At 38.9% G+C, this 13,260-nt stretch overlaps 2 protein-coding genes across 7 annotated transcripts in view; one reads left to right on the forward strand and one right to left on the reverse strand.

Annotated features, from left to right (window-relative positions):
• Positions 1-979: 979 nt before the first annotated feature.
• Positions 980-9,611, reverse strand: VPS29 (VPS29 retromer complex component). 2 transcript variants are annotated; one of them, XM_045459602.1, is made up of 5 exons: positions 9,502-9,593; positions 7,240-7,251; positions 4,788-4,979; positions 1,701-1,936; positions 980-1,466 (listed from the first exon to the last, which is right to left on the reverse strand). In XM_045459602.1, exons 1-5 carry the CDS (start codon positions 9,502-9,504, stop codon positions 1,349-1,351), a joined length of 561 nt encoding a protein of 186 aa, XP_045315558.1. In that variant the 5' UTR covers positions 9,505-9,593; the 3' UTR covers positions 980-1,348. The 2 variants fall into 2 exon arrangements, with proteins under 2 accessions (XP_045315558.1, XP_045315559.1); XM_045459603.1 differs by lacking the exon at positions 7,240-7,251 and having other exon boundaries at positions 9,502-9,611.
• A 48-nt stretch (positions 9,612-9,659) lies between these two features.
• The window catches only part of RAD9B (RAD9 checkpoint clamp component B), a 30,927-nt gene continuing 27,326 nt past the window's right edge, over positions 9,660-13,260 (forward strand). For 2 of the 5 annotated variants that reach the window (XR_006707890.1, XM_045459589.1), the window contains exons 1-4: positions 9,660-9,831; positions 11,667-11,737; positions 12,536-12,688; positions 12,895-13,009. Coding sequence is in view for 4 of the 5 variants with exons in the window: in XM_045459589.1 (XP_045315545.1) it covers positions 9,795-9,831; positions 11,667-11,737; positions 12,536-12,688; positions 12,895-13,009 (376 nt within the window). In the remaining variant the exon portion in view is untranslated. Of the gene's footprint in view, positions 9,832-11,666; positions 11,837-12,535; positions 12,689-12,894; positions 13,010-13,260 lie in introns of those variants that run through there. The other 3 variants (XM_045459591.1, XM_045459592.1, XM_045459593.1) reach the window with 3 other exon arrangements.

Consider the following 13,260-nt stretch of genomic DNA (forward strand, 5'->3'; position numbering starts at 1 on the left):
CTTCCGGAATTTCTAAACATTACTGTTTAAAAAAATACGTATACACACATACACATAAACACACACAGTTAAAACTTGAAAAATAGGAATAGGGCAATTTAAAGCAACAGTTTGAGGAATTATTGCTGATTTAATATGTCAATATAGTATATTCTTTGGAAAATCAAATCTGAGCCCAACATTATGACCCAGAATGTTGTAAGAAATGAGAGCACCCTGAAAGGTCACTCCATCTACCTCATCACTTTAATGCCTAGGTGCATTTAATTTCCTTTTATTTTTTTATTTAAAATAATTTTTATTTATTATTTTTTAATGTTTTATTTATTTTTGACAGAGAGAGACAGAGCATGAGCGGGGGAGGGGCAGAGAGAGAGGGAGACACAGAATCCAAAGCAGGCTCCAGGCTCTGAGCTGTCAGCACAGAGCCCGATGTGGGGCTCGAACCCATGGACTGTGAGATCATGACCTGAGCTGAAGTTGGACGCTCAACTGACTGAGCCACCCAAGGTGCCCTAAGAATTTTTAACTTTAAAAAAATTGTGTATCTATTTTTGAGAGAGAAAGAGCGGGGAAGGGGCAGAAAGAGAGAGACTGAGGAACTGAAGTGGGTTCCACACCGACAGCAGAGAGCCCAATGTGGGGCTCAAACCCATGAACCACAAGATCATGATCTGAGCCAAAGTTGGGTGCTTAACCGACTGAGCCACCCAGGAGCCTATTTTATTTCTTTTTTTTAAAGTTTATTTATTTTGAGAGAGAGAGAGAGAGAGAGAGAGAGAGAGCGAGAGCGCGCACACACACAGGTGCAGGGGAGAGGTGGGGGGGTGGGCAGGAATCCCAAACAGGCTCTGCCTTGTCAGCACAGATCTCACAAACTGTGAGATCATGACCCAAGCCAAAATTAAGAGTTGGATGCTTGACCAGCCAGTCGCCCCTTTTATGATTTTAAAAAATTAAAACAGGTTTACCAAGAAAGTATAAATGAAAGGTTAATTGTTTATTAGTGAAGAGAAAAATGTATACAAGAAAGTCTAGATTCTTTTTCCTCATGCACTACTTTTGTAATAAAGTTCCAAATATCAACTTTGAAGATATTTACAAGGATAAATTTTTCTTAACACGTGACCATTTACTGGGTGATGGACATTTTTTCATATAAATCATATATGGGAACGGAATATATTCTTAACAGTTTATAAGAAGCTTGGAACACTGTATTAACAGAAGATATTATATTTTACTGCAAAATATTATAAAAGTGATACAATTCTGTGGCTCATAAATGTTTAATTACTTGATTTGAACAGGGAATGAAAAAAAAAAACCAGCAAGATAGGCCTGGCTTTTAAGATTTTTTGTATTCAATTCGTTCTACTTTCACATCATCTCCAATTAGCTGATACACATAAGTGACAACTGTAGAAGCCTGGATATCCATCAACACAAATGAAGGAATAATGTTTCTGAAAGAAAATATAAATAATGTCAGTGTTTTGTACTAAAAAGCACCGCACTAAAAATTTCAATTTACAATGACAATTTGGATTCAAGGAGAATTCGAGTTGTTACGTATTAAAAAGAATAATCACCCAAAGAAGAATGCCAAAAAGGCTATCACTGAAATGGCTGCATTTCTCCTTTATGAAACATGACACATGCAATTATTAACTTTAAAAAATCCCCAAATTCCTACTCACGTTTCCAAGGCATTATATGCTCCAGTGGCAGAACCTGGATTAATGTAAAATTTATTTTCATGCTCAAATGCTTCAAATTTGTGTGTGTGTCCCGAGATAAGAATGTCCACATCAAACTGCCTCTGCAACAGGGCTAAGCTGGCCATGTCTCCCCAAGGAATAACTTGATGCCCATGGATCAAACCAATTTTGAACTGCCCAACAGTCACAACTTTCTGTTCTGGATAATTCAGATTCTAAGATAAGAAACAGACATGAAAACATATATATATTTCAGAGATATTTATGTTTAAAAAACAACCTGATTAAACATTCAATCCCATATGGATGTTTTGATACAGTGCTCCACAACCAATACATTTATTAAATATATACATATTTTAAAAAATCTTTTTAATGTTTATTTTTGAGAGAGAAAGAGAGTGTGAGAAGGGGACGGTCAGAGAGAAAGGGAGACACAGAATCCAGCACAGGCTCTGTGCTGACAGCTCAGAGCCCAATACGGGGCTTGAACTCACGGACCACTAGATCATGACCTGAGCCAAAGTCAGACACCCAACCAACTGAGCCACCCAGGCACCCCTATTAAATATATATTTTTAAATGTTTATTTATTTCTGAGAGAGAGAGCACAACCAGGGGAGGGACAGAGAGGGAGACACAGAATCCGAAGCAGGCTCCAGACTCTGAGCTGTCAGCACAGAGCCCTACGCAGGGCTCAAACTCATGAGCTATGAGATCATAACCTGAGCCAAAGTTAGATGCTTAACCGACTGAGCCACCCAGGCACCCCCATTTGTTAAATACTTGATTTCTCCTCAGTCTCTAAGGCTACAATTATGCTCAAAACATAACTTACTCCAGGTAAACTGGAATTTATCATGCAATCCCTTTCTTGTGTTTTTGTTTTTTTTTTTTTTTTTTTTTTGTAGAATATAGGTTCTTTGGGGCATGCTGTGGAGAATAATTACTCCCCCAAATTTGTGAGTTTCCTCTACCTAAGAATTCTAGGCATACGACCTATAAGCTAGGTGTGTTCAAATTATATCCCAGGCTTTAATAATTATATAGATGGTTTCAAATAATAATGATAGTTAACACAAATTCAGTACTTAGTATGAAGCAGGCACTATCCCAAGGGCTTTATAAACATCAACCTATTTAATACTTACAAACAATCCTAAAAGGTAGCTTCTGTTATGACCCCCGTTTTATGGATGAGGAAACTGAGGCACAGAGAGGTTAAAATAACTTGCTTAAGGTCACACCTTAGTAATAAGTGGTTGAGCCAAGATCTAAACCCTGGTAGTATGGCTCCAGGGTCTGTGAATTTAGCAATCAGAAGCAAAAAATTTTAATTCTTGCTACTGAAACTGTCTTTAGCATAACACAAGCAGAGACCCAAATATGTTTTTAACAAACCAAACCTATATTCTAATTATTGACAAGAAGTCTGTGCCTTCCTTCTCATCTCCCTGTCTTTTGCTCTCAGGTGGAAAGTTACCCGAAATCTTTTTTTAATTTATTTTATTTTTTTAAGTTATTTATTTTGAGAGAGGGGGGAGAGAACGTGTGCAAAGGAGGGACGGAGGGAGACAGAGAGAATCCCAAACAGGCTCCTCACTGTCAGTGCAGAGCCTGATGCAGGGCTCAAACTCATGAACGACAAGATCATGACCTGAGCTGAAACCCAAGAATCAGATGCTAAACTGACTGAACCACCCAGGTATCCCTGAACTCTTTTTTTTTTAATCCACTAAAGAAAGAAAAAGACACTATACTTACTCAGTTTGATATAAAGGAATCCCATTAAACAGCACCAATTAAGTTAATTTATGAAAAAGCTTATATTCCCAGAAATAAAAGGCAATTTTTTACACTAGAATCAGATTTATCATGCTAAATCATACAGTGTTAGTATGAGTAGGGGCCTTAAAAATCATCTATTCCAATCATTTACGTGAGAGGAAACTAAGAGGATGTAATTTGCCTAAAATCTCATTATTAACTAATGGGCAAAGCTGGAATCCCAGAACTTCTAACTTTTTTCCTTAAAGTCAGGTTTATTGAGGTATAATTCACATACAGTAAATTTACCCTTTTTAGTGTACAATTCAAGGGTTTTTGACAAATATAGTCATGTAAGCTCTGCCACAATCAAACCCAGAGCAGTTCTATCAAGTCCTCAAAACTTCCTCATGCCCCTTTATTGTCAACCCTGGAGTTAGGGAGCCACAGCAGGGTTTTAAGCAGAGTGGTGATGTGATGTTACTTCGCCTAAAAAGGATCACACTGGTTGCTACTTAGAGAACAAATTGTGGAGGAAGGAAGGGTAGAATGAGAAAGCTGGAATGTAAGAGTGATATGGTGGCTTGGAACAGGGTAGTAGAGGTGGTGGTGAGAAGTAATAAAAACTTTATAGGGCTCCTGGGTGTCTCAGTCAGTTAAGCATCTGACTTCATGATCTCACAGTTTGTGAGTTCGAGCTCCTCATCGGGTTCTGTGTTGACAGCTAGGAGCCTGGAGCCTGCTTCTCTCTCTCTCTGCCCCTCCTCTGCTCGCACTCTCTCTCAAAAATAATAAACATTAAAAAATTTAAAAAAAACTTTATAAACTAAATGATATCACTACAAAAAATAGCAACACAATCACTTTTAGTCCATATCAATTTAGTCAGAACAAGTATTTAATATGCTTATTGAGTAATCTACTATCAGTGATTTGCAAAGAGTAAGAAACAAGTATGTGTAGGAAACTGGTATTTGGGGGGCACCTGCGTGGCTTAGTTGGTTGAGCATCCAACGACTTGATTTCCGCTCAGGTCATGATCTTACTTACGGTAATGGGATCGAACCCAACGTCAGGCTCAGTTCAGAGTGTGGAGCCTCCTTGGGATTCTCTCCCCACCGCTCCCCCACACCCCCTGCCTTGCTCAAAATAAATAAATAAGCTTAAAAAATTGCATTTGGGATGTTAACAACAACAAAAGACCTTCACAGTTGAAAAACTAAGGTGTAAAGAATAAAGCTTATATATGTAAGAATTAAGAAAAAGAAATAGTTGTGAATGGAAAGAGAAATACATCACCTCATCGAAGTCTCCTCTCACAATATGAACATCACCGGCCAGAGTCTTGAGATAGTCATAACTCTCTTTGGTGCAAAGGTTTCCAGTACAGAGAATGTGCTGAATCTTTCCTGGCACCAGCAGTTTTTTGAATTTAGCCGGCAAACTGTTGCACCGGTGTGGGATGTGCAGGTCTCCTAATACCAACACCAACTTTAAAGTGTCAAGGTGAGACAAGGTGTCATGTCAAACATGATGTCAAAACAAGATGTTCTCTCTTAACTCCCCTTTTAAATTAAATTAAGCAGAGATTCCAGAACCCATAAGAGCAGAAGTTATCCATACAGTTCTTAACATGACCATTTAAACAAACACACATATGGTAACCTACTCTGTTCTAATCAACCTTATTTTGGTCATAAATAGGTGTGCATTCACAATACAGGTCATCATTCAATTTACCAAGAATAAAATTGGGCTTTCTAAAGCAATTCATTTAGAGACCTATAAATGACACTTAAAAAATTGCAAAATGAAAAATACACTACTGGGTCCTATGGGATTTGGCATTTTTGAGGTGTGATATGGTAATTCCTAGTTCTCCAGCTATAATGTAAAACCTAATATACCGATTCCAATGTTCCAGGAACATTAAGAAAGAGAATTGCTAAAAATGTAGTGATAGAGAAAAAACTTAATTCTGTAATTTATGTTTACTAGACTGTTTACTAAACTATATGGAGGAGCAGTAGCCAAAATTTATAATATTTTACTTAAAACAATTAGTTCTACAGTATATAGGAATAAAAACAGCCTATGCTTCAAAGAGTTTCGATAGGACAAACACGTGCTTTTGAATTATGATCTCTGTTATCTTCTTTCCTTATTAAAAATCCTGTCATATTTCTACTGTCTAGATTAAATTGCCTATGTACCCTCAGTTTGGTTCCCAAATTTAAAATAACATTTTCACAGTCTTTCACGTGCATTAGAGATTAAAACAAAACAAAACAAAAAAGAGATCAACTAAATAAGTCATGAATTTAGCAGGAGGTGGTTTAGAGTTGCAACATAGTCTCAGATGACAAAAATAAATTTTGCACTTAAGTATAAAAGAGTAAAAAAACCCCTCAATCCTGTAAAATTTTAATTTTGAAAATTCAAGATTTGAATATAAACATTATTTGATTCAGTCATTTAATGGAATATTGTCAAAAGGTCATTTTGAAGTAATATCTGCCCCCCAAAGGACAATAATCAATTTCTTATGTTGATTAGTATAAGCACCCTCATTCTGTAACAGGATGTTTTCCCACACAGACATTCCATCCATAAATGTACATGCCCTTTAACTGCTTTTAAAGAAGGCATGACTATTCCTTAATATTAACAAAGAAAACATTAAATAAATACGATACAATCAGAAAATAGTTTTGCCACCATAGACTTTGTAAACTGAAATTAATCAAAAATGAAAATGTGTCAAACTAAAATTATTACTAAAACAAACTTGATTCATCTTGCAACAAATATCAACATGATTACAAAGGAAAGGAGCTGTTATCAGGACACAGAGTAACTGAGGTAACACGAGGTTACACAATTAGCATACTTTAAAAGAAATTGTTAAATAAGTTTCTTCTTTTTAACGTGTGGTTTCAGCTGGTTATTTGTTCAATGACTTAATTGTTTCAATCCAGATCTTAGTGGATAAAACATCTTACTGTAAAACTAAAGACCACTATGAAGTTTCCACCCTCACTGGTAATCAATGCAAAAGTACCTGGAGACAGAACAATCTTCATCTTTAGAGGGGGATCCCTTCAGATATGGATTGAAGTACATAGTTAATGTGGGAAGCTGGCATTTGAGAAAAAGGTAGAAAATAGATGTCTATATTAAAAAAAAAAAAACCCTCCAACTACTCATAAAAGGGAATACGTCTATATACAGTAGGTTCAAAATCTTTGGGACTGATAATCAGCTGTTGAATCTGAATGTGCTAGAAAGAATATTAGTAAGACACGATACTTTATAATGACTGATGACCTAAATTCTATCACGTATTACGGATTATGCCTAAGTCTAAAGATATTAGCAGTCTAAAGATATAACTATATGAATGACCAAACAAAAATTATCTCAAACTAGTAAAGATTCTTAGTAAGATTCTCATTTCATATAGGTGACTAAGTTATAGGGGAGATAGTGTCACATAACAAATGTCATACTCTGAGGAACGTCCTTGCCCAAATTCCACACTTTTGACAGTTCAGGTTAGGCAAAGTTTGTAGTCTTTTGAGACAGCAAAAGATCCTAGAAATGGCAGCTTTGTTAAATTTAAATAAAGAACCAACCCAATCAAAGCATAGGAATTTGGTTATTTCCTATTTGATAGATTGTAAAAGGGTGAAATCCCAGTAATCAGCCACCCGACCACCATTGTTAGTAGGAGCTAAGAGAAGAAACTTACTCTGTGCCCAGCCTTAGTGGAATGAAGAAGTTGATTGCAGACAGGGGAATGAAAAAAAAGGGTGAAACATGACCAATGTTAAAAGAAAGCAACGAAAAGAAACAAACCAAAAACAGAGCAACAAAAACTCATATCAAATGAATATGCAAACACTTGTTAATGATTTCTGAGTGTTATGAAAGAAAATGTTAAAAATTGGCTTTGCTCAAAACAATACCAAAAGAACCATTTGCTGTATTTTTAAACACGACACACACACGGACACACACACACAAACGCACTGTAAAAGAAATTTGCCTTGTCGATTTTTTCTACTCCTACTCTTCTCTACCATGATTCCAATCTCTTTTGTTTCCTGTTCTGTTTCAAATTTTGTAAAACAATTTGGAAAATTCACCAGTAACAATGTAAATGAAAGCTAACATTTTCTGGATGCGTAAGGACTAATTCCTCAAGTATACTGATTTTAATTCTCTTATGCTCAAAATTCTAGTAGTTGGAAAATTTATGCTGCAGCTAGATCATTATTTTGTATAGAAGATCTAACACAGCACTATGAATACATTATCAAGTGATGAAGCCACCAACGAAAGATGATACAAAACCAAACACATTCCTCCAGCTACAACTGGACCTTCTCCACACCTGAATTTGCTGCCCACAGACCCTGTATACCAGGTGTTGAATATTTCTAGTCTACTTTGCCAAATAAAAAGTTTTTAATCATGAAAGAGTCCGCTAATGCTAAATTTTGCCCAGTTCTATCTCACGTGACAAGTAATGTTCCAGTGCAACTCCCCTTAAAAAGTGTTCATTTCTCGGGGCGCCTGAGTGGCTCAGTCGGTTGAGCATCCGACTTCGGCTCAGGTCATGATCTCACAGTCTGTGGGTTCCAGCCCCACGTCAGGCTCTGTGCTGACAGCTCAGAGCCTGGAGCCTGTTTCAGATTCTGTGTCTCCCTCTCTCTCTGTCTCAAAAATAAATAAACGTTAAAAAAAAAAATTTTTTTTTTTAAAGTGTTCATTTCTCAAAAAACCCTTCAGGAACATGAGTATGGAATCATATGTCATCTTCTCTCAGGAATAACTGCCTCAAAATTATTGTAAACCGATCACTCCAAACTGGAGTCTGCTTAGAAGCAAAAATCAACGGGGTTAAAAACCTTTCACATATACAAAGACGCACAGACCATAAATCTTTGGCTGTCACGTCTACAACCACCTCCAAGGCTATGCTTGTCACACAATCGTGGGAATCTTAAAACGTGCAATGGATGCCCATCAGAAATAGAAGTCCCTTTACAGTTACCCTCACCAACACAAACACCAAGAGAATCAGAGCTCCTTCTGAACAGGTTAACTTTTCAGGGAGTGAAGGACACCTTTGAAAATCTGATCGTAGCTCGGAGTCCTCTCCAGTAGCAGCTCCCGAGTTTTTATATAAGACGGTCGTAGGGGCGGACACCTACTGGAGGCCATCGGGTGGGGTTTGGCCTTGAAGCGGGCAGGGCAGTCTGATGAGTCTGACGAGGTAAAGCTCCACAAACTACCCCCCGCCCCGGCACCCACACGGGCTCCTTACCCGGAAAAAATGTACACATTCACAAATTTTTCCAATTTCAAGGAGCTCATAAACCATTAAGGAAACAACAGTTCCAGCCATTCTAAGAGCCACATCCAGTCCTTTGAGGACTCACTACCAATTTTCAATGGCAGCTGCGCTAAATTGCAGGGGCTAAGGGGATAGTTTGTATTCCCTTTCCTCGGACGGCAAACTAAAATGGATAGGGGATTCTGCTCGTTAGTTCCCATTTTGCATCCGAGAAGCCAGCTTTCCACGCAAGCGGCAAGCAACTGGTATACCCTCACCAGCGGGAGGTGCCTTTTAAGGAAAAGGAGTAGGGAAACGTCTGGAAACGGAGGGGACCATGCCCCTTTCTCAGGAGCTAGAGGACCAGGCCCAAAGGTCTTTCCCGGCTCGGGCGCGCGGGTCTCGTGACAGGACGAGTCACTGAGGTGGGCCCTTTCCCCCTCGGACGTCCTCTGGTCCCTGGGGCGGGGGTGCGAGCCGGCCGCACCCAGCGGTGGCTGCCCCTGATCCTCCCCTGCCCTCCCCCTGGGCCTTCTCCAGGCCCGGACCTGGGCTGCGCCCGCCACGCCCCCGAGATCGCCCATGCCCTCGCTCAGAGACTCCCAACGTCTCCCAACGATGCAGCACCGCGGCCGAGAGCTAGGCCTCGGCCGCCGCATCTGCACTCCTCACCATCCTGTCACAGGGCTGCGCTCAGTCACCACCGCCGCCGCCGCCTTCTTCCTCGGGCTCCGGGGCGACCCGCCCACCTCGCTCTCAACCAATGACAGAGGAGGTCGACGGGAGACGGCCTACGGAGGCCCGTACAGGCCCTTCCGCGACGTCAAACTTAGCTGCCCTTTGGGAAAGGGAAGGTGGCAGGAGGAGTAAGATCTCGAAGCTTCGGAGGGTGTGGCCGACATCCGGGCACCTGGGGCCGTCGAGCTGAGGCGCGCCTCGGGGCCCTGCTTGTTAGGGCTGCGGCCATGCTGAAGTGCGGGATGACCGGCAGTCAGGTGAAAGGTGGAGAGACTTTTTTTGCCTACCTTTGTAGAAAAAGGAAAACCAAAAAAAAAAAAAAAAAGTAAAAGAGTAAGAAAAGAGAAAGCCTCAGGTTCAGCCTCAGGGTCTTCTCCTTTGCTCTTATGCTCAATGACTGGCGACACAAGGCCTGGCCACAAACAGCCGCCGCCCACCCAAGCTTCTAGTAGCTTCTGAGGGAAGAAAGAGAGCCCATCTGCTTTTATTTATGTGTAGTATTTATTTTCTTGGGTGTCCATGAAATGAAGTTGCACATTGGAACAGAGATTGGGAGCGCTGATGAGGACAGTGTTGGGTGGAGTTGGGAGAAAAAATAATGTTTAGACCCTTGAAGTGTTTTAGTGCCACGAGAAAACCATCAACCTGTTATTTATTCCAAATGCTATTTTTTGACGTGTGACCTGGAACAAGCCACTGAATCACTTGGCGGGGGGGGTGCTCAATTTTTTCATCTGTAGAATGAGAATAGTAACGTTTTCGTTATAGGCCTTGTAGGAATGAAACGGAGATGCATGTAAAGATCTCAATAATAGATGGGAATGTATAGGAACTATTACATGTTACAAATAGTACTTAAACAAGGTTTTTCTGAAACTTCCTAAAGTTTCTATTTAGGAAAACAGTGGTTTCCTACATTTTGTAAGGTGTGAAGTGATCCTAGAAAGGCATCTTGTGTTGTGGCTGGCTTGCTCTGTGTTGAGGACAAATATGGAATAGTAGTAATGAACAGGAAAGGGAAGCACAGGCCCTCAGCTGTTCCATGTTCTCAGAGTTCTAGGAAGTTCTCTTGCAGTATATAGCTCACTTCTCGATAAGCAATTATTTGTATGATTGTTTTTGCTTTTTCTCCTGGACTATATGTATGGTGAGGGCAGAACCGTTCCTGTCCTGTTCACTGCTCTACTCCCATTGCCTTGGGTTGTACCCCAAACATAGTGGGTGCTCAAAACCTAGTCATTGGAGGAATGAAGGGTCTGCAACAGGCAGCTCTAGGAAAAAGTGTTGAATGTGAAGTGGTAAAAGAGAGAAATGCCTCTTTCCCTCCCCCCTCCCCCACCATTGGTCGTCCCATCTCAGTTTGAGACTGGCACACCCAATTCACACACCCTTGATTCTTAATATTGTAACCTGATTTTGTGTTCTGGAATTAATTTTTCTTTTTTCTACTGTTCCATGGATTGCTGTGGCCATCCATTTTTATTGCAGCATAGTATTCCATATCCATTTGTCACATTTTGTACTTATTCATAATTCATAAGAATATGAACTGTGTCATACCAGATTAGACCAATATGTCATTCATCCTAGCCTCTGTTACAGGGCATCTGAGTGTGTTTGGTGAGATCTGAGATCTGGCATTTTGCGTGCTACCTTCAAATTTCAGAGATACATCTTAAATGCTTCTAATTTCTTTCATGTGACTTGTTTTGACCTTGCCACCTGTGAAGTTATTGAATCCCTTCAACCTCTCCATGCTCTATTTTCATAGTTCTTTTTTTGGGCAGGGGTGGGGGGTGGTAAACCAAGTCTAAAAATACATTAGTATGGAAATTGGCTTGCTACAGTACAGAAAGGAAGAATGTTACTGCATTTTATCATTTTGCGCACTCATTCTGTAAATTTATTGATCTCTTACTATGTGTCTAGCATTTTGTCAAGAGTATTATTCTGTATTTAAAGCAATTTGTAGCATTAGTCTATAAGAGACTGTTCTTTATGAATTTATCTTGAGTCCTGTGAATGCTGAAGTAGTCCTACAATTTGCTGTTATTGTTTGAGAGAAAAAATGTAAACCATACCTTTCTTTTGCTCCATAGTATTTGGGAAAGCAATCCAAGCTCTATCACGAGTCAGTGACGAGCTGTGGTTAGACCCATCTGAAAAAGGTGTAAGTAAGAAAAGTGACCAATAGACTATCTATTAAGGCAAAAGAAGTTGTTTATAGATCCCAGTCCAGATTGAATGTTTACTATGAAATCCAGAAGTTGTAATTATCCCTTTCATTGTTCATCTTTATTTTTCATATCTGAATACATTTAGAGCATATTAAACTTAAAAAGCATGCAGAGAACCACAAGAGATTTAAACCAGAAATTGCAAACTGGTGGTTGAGAAGCTAGATATTGCTTGCAGAAGTGTTTTGTGGGACTGCACTGTGTTTAAAAAAAAAAAAAAAAAGAAAATTTTCTAAACTTAAAAAATTGGGAGTCCACATAAAGATCGGAGTTTTCTGCTTCTCTTGAAAACTTAATATCTGACAGTTTGGGGCCAGCATTCCCAAGCGGAAATAGTTGGCTGGCGCTGATGGATGGTTTCTCCCTTTAGACAGGACAAGAGATTGCCGTTTTGCTGCAATCTTTTTACCCCCTTTTACGTTGCTTTCTGCCACTTTGAGCATTAAAGTTAAAAGGTGTTTACAACTTCACAGTTTCAACATGCAAGATATTAGAGTTAATACCTATACGTGTTCAATATGGATGTGTACCTGTGTGTGTAGGTATGCAAATTCAATGCATAGTGGATAATGCAATCTATTTAATATCTATAATAATTCATATGTAAAGTGTAGTCCATAGAATGCAGTTAACATCCTATATTTAATTGCAGTGTTACACATAATAGAGTTTTTTGAATGAATCCTTTAAAGAACGTTGATTTTTTTCCTTAATAACTATTATTTTTCCAGCTTGCTTTAAGATCTGTGAATTCTTGTCGGTCAGCATATGGATGTGTTCTCTTCTCTCCTGTGTTTTTTCAACATTATCAATGGTCAACCTCAGTGAAAATGAATGATAATGATTCGACTTCATCAAACTTAAATTGCAAATTGGGAATGAAGGTAAATATAAGTGGCCCTGTTTTTCTCTTGTATTGCAGGAGTATTTATTATATATGATATAACATCTACCTTGCATTTAATATATGGCTTAAAGGGCGTGGGGAACAAATCTATTCATTTATAAATATACATACTCTTGTTAGTTCTTTTAAACTAATCAAACAACCAAACACCAAACCATGTTCTATAACGTATTTGTGTTACAGTCAATTCTGCCCATCTTTAGATGCCTGAATTCCCTCGAAAGAAATGTAGAGAAGTGCAAAATATTCACCAGATCTGATAAATGTAAAGTGGTTATTGAATTCTTCTGCAGACATGGTAGGTATAATTAAAGCTAAAGTATCATGTTTTTTTGTTAATATTTTTCATGTTTAGAATATTGAAAGTGCATGTCAAGACTTCTCATTGCATTACTGCTTAGAATTTATGTGGTTTTGTTGTAGGGCCATTGTAAATACTTGGGAAGTATTATCTTGTCTCTGTAGAAGTATTATGAAATGATTTGTATTCAGTTTTTCCTCTTTTGACTTATCAGTGGCACAAGCTTGGCCTGTATACAAACCAAAAAT

Source organism: Leopardus geoffroyi, chromosome D3 (assembly GCF_018350155.1).
Source record: "Leopardus geoffroyi isolate Oge1 chromosome D3, O.geoffroyi_Oge1_pat1.0, whole genome shotgun sequence".
NCBI lineage: Eukaryota > Metazoa > Chordata > Mammalia > Carnivora > Felidae > Leopardus > Leopardus geoffroyi.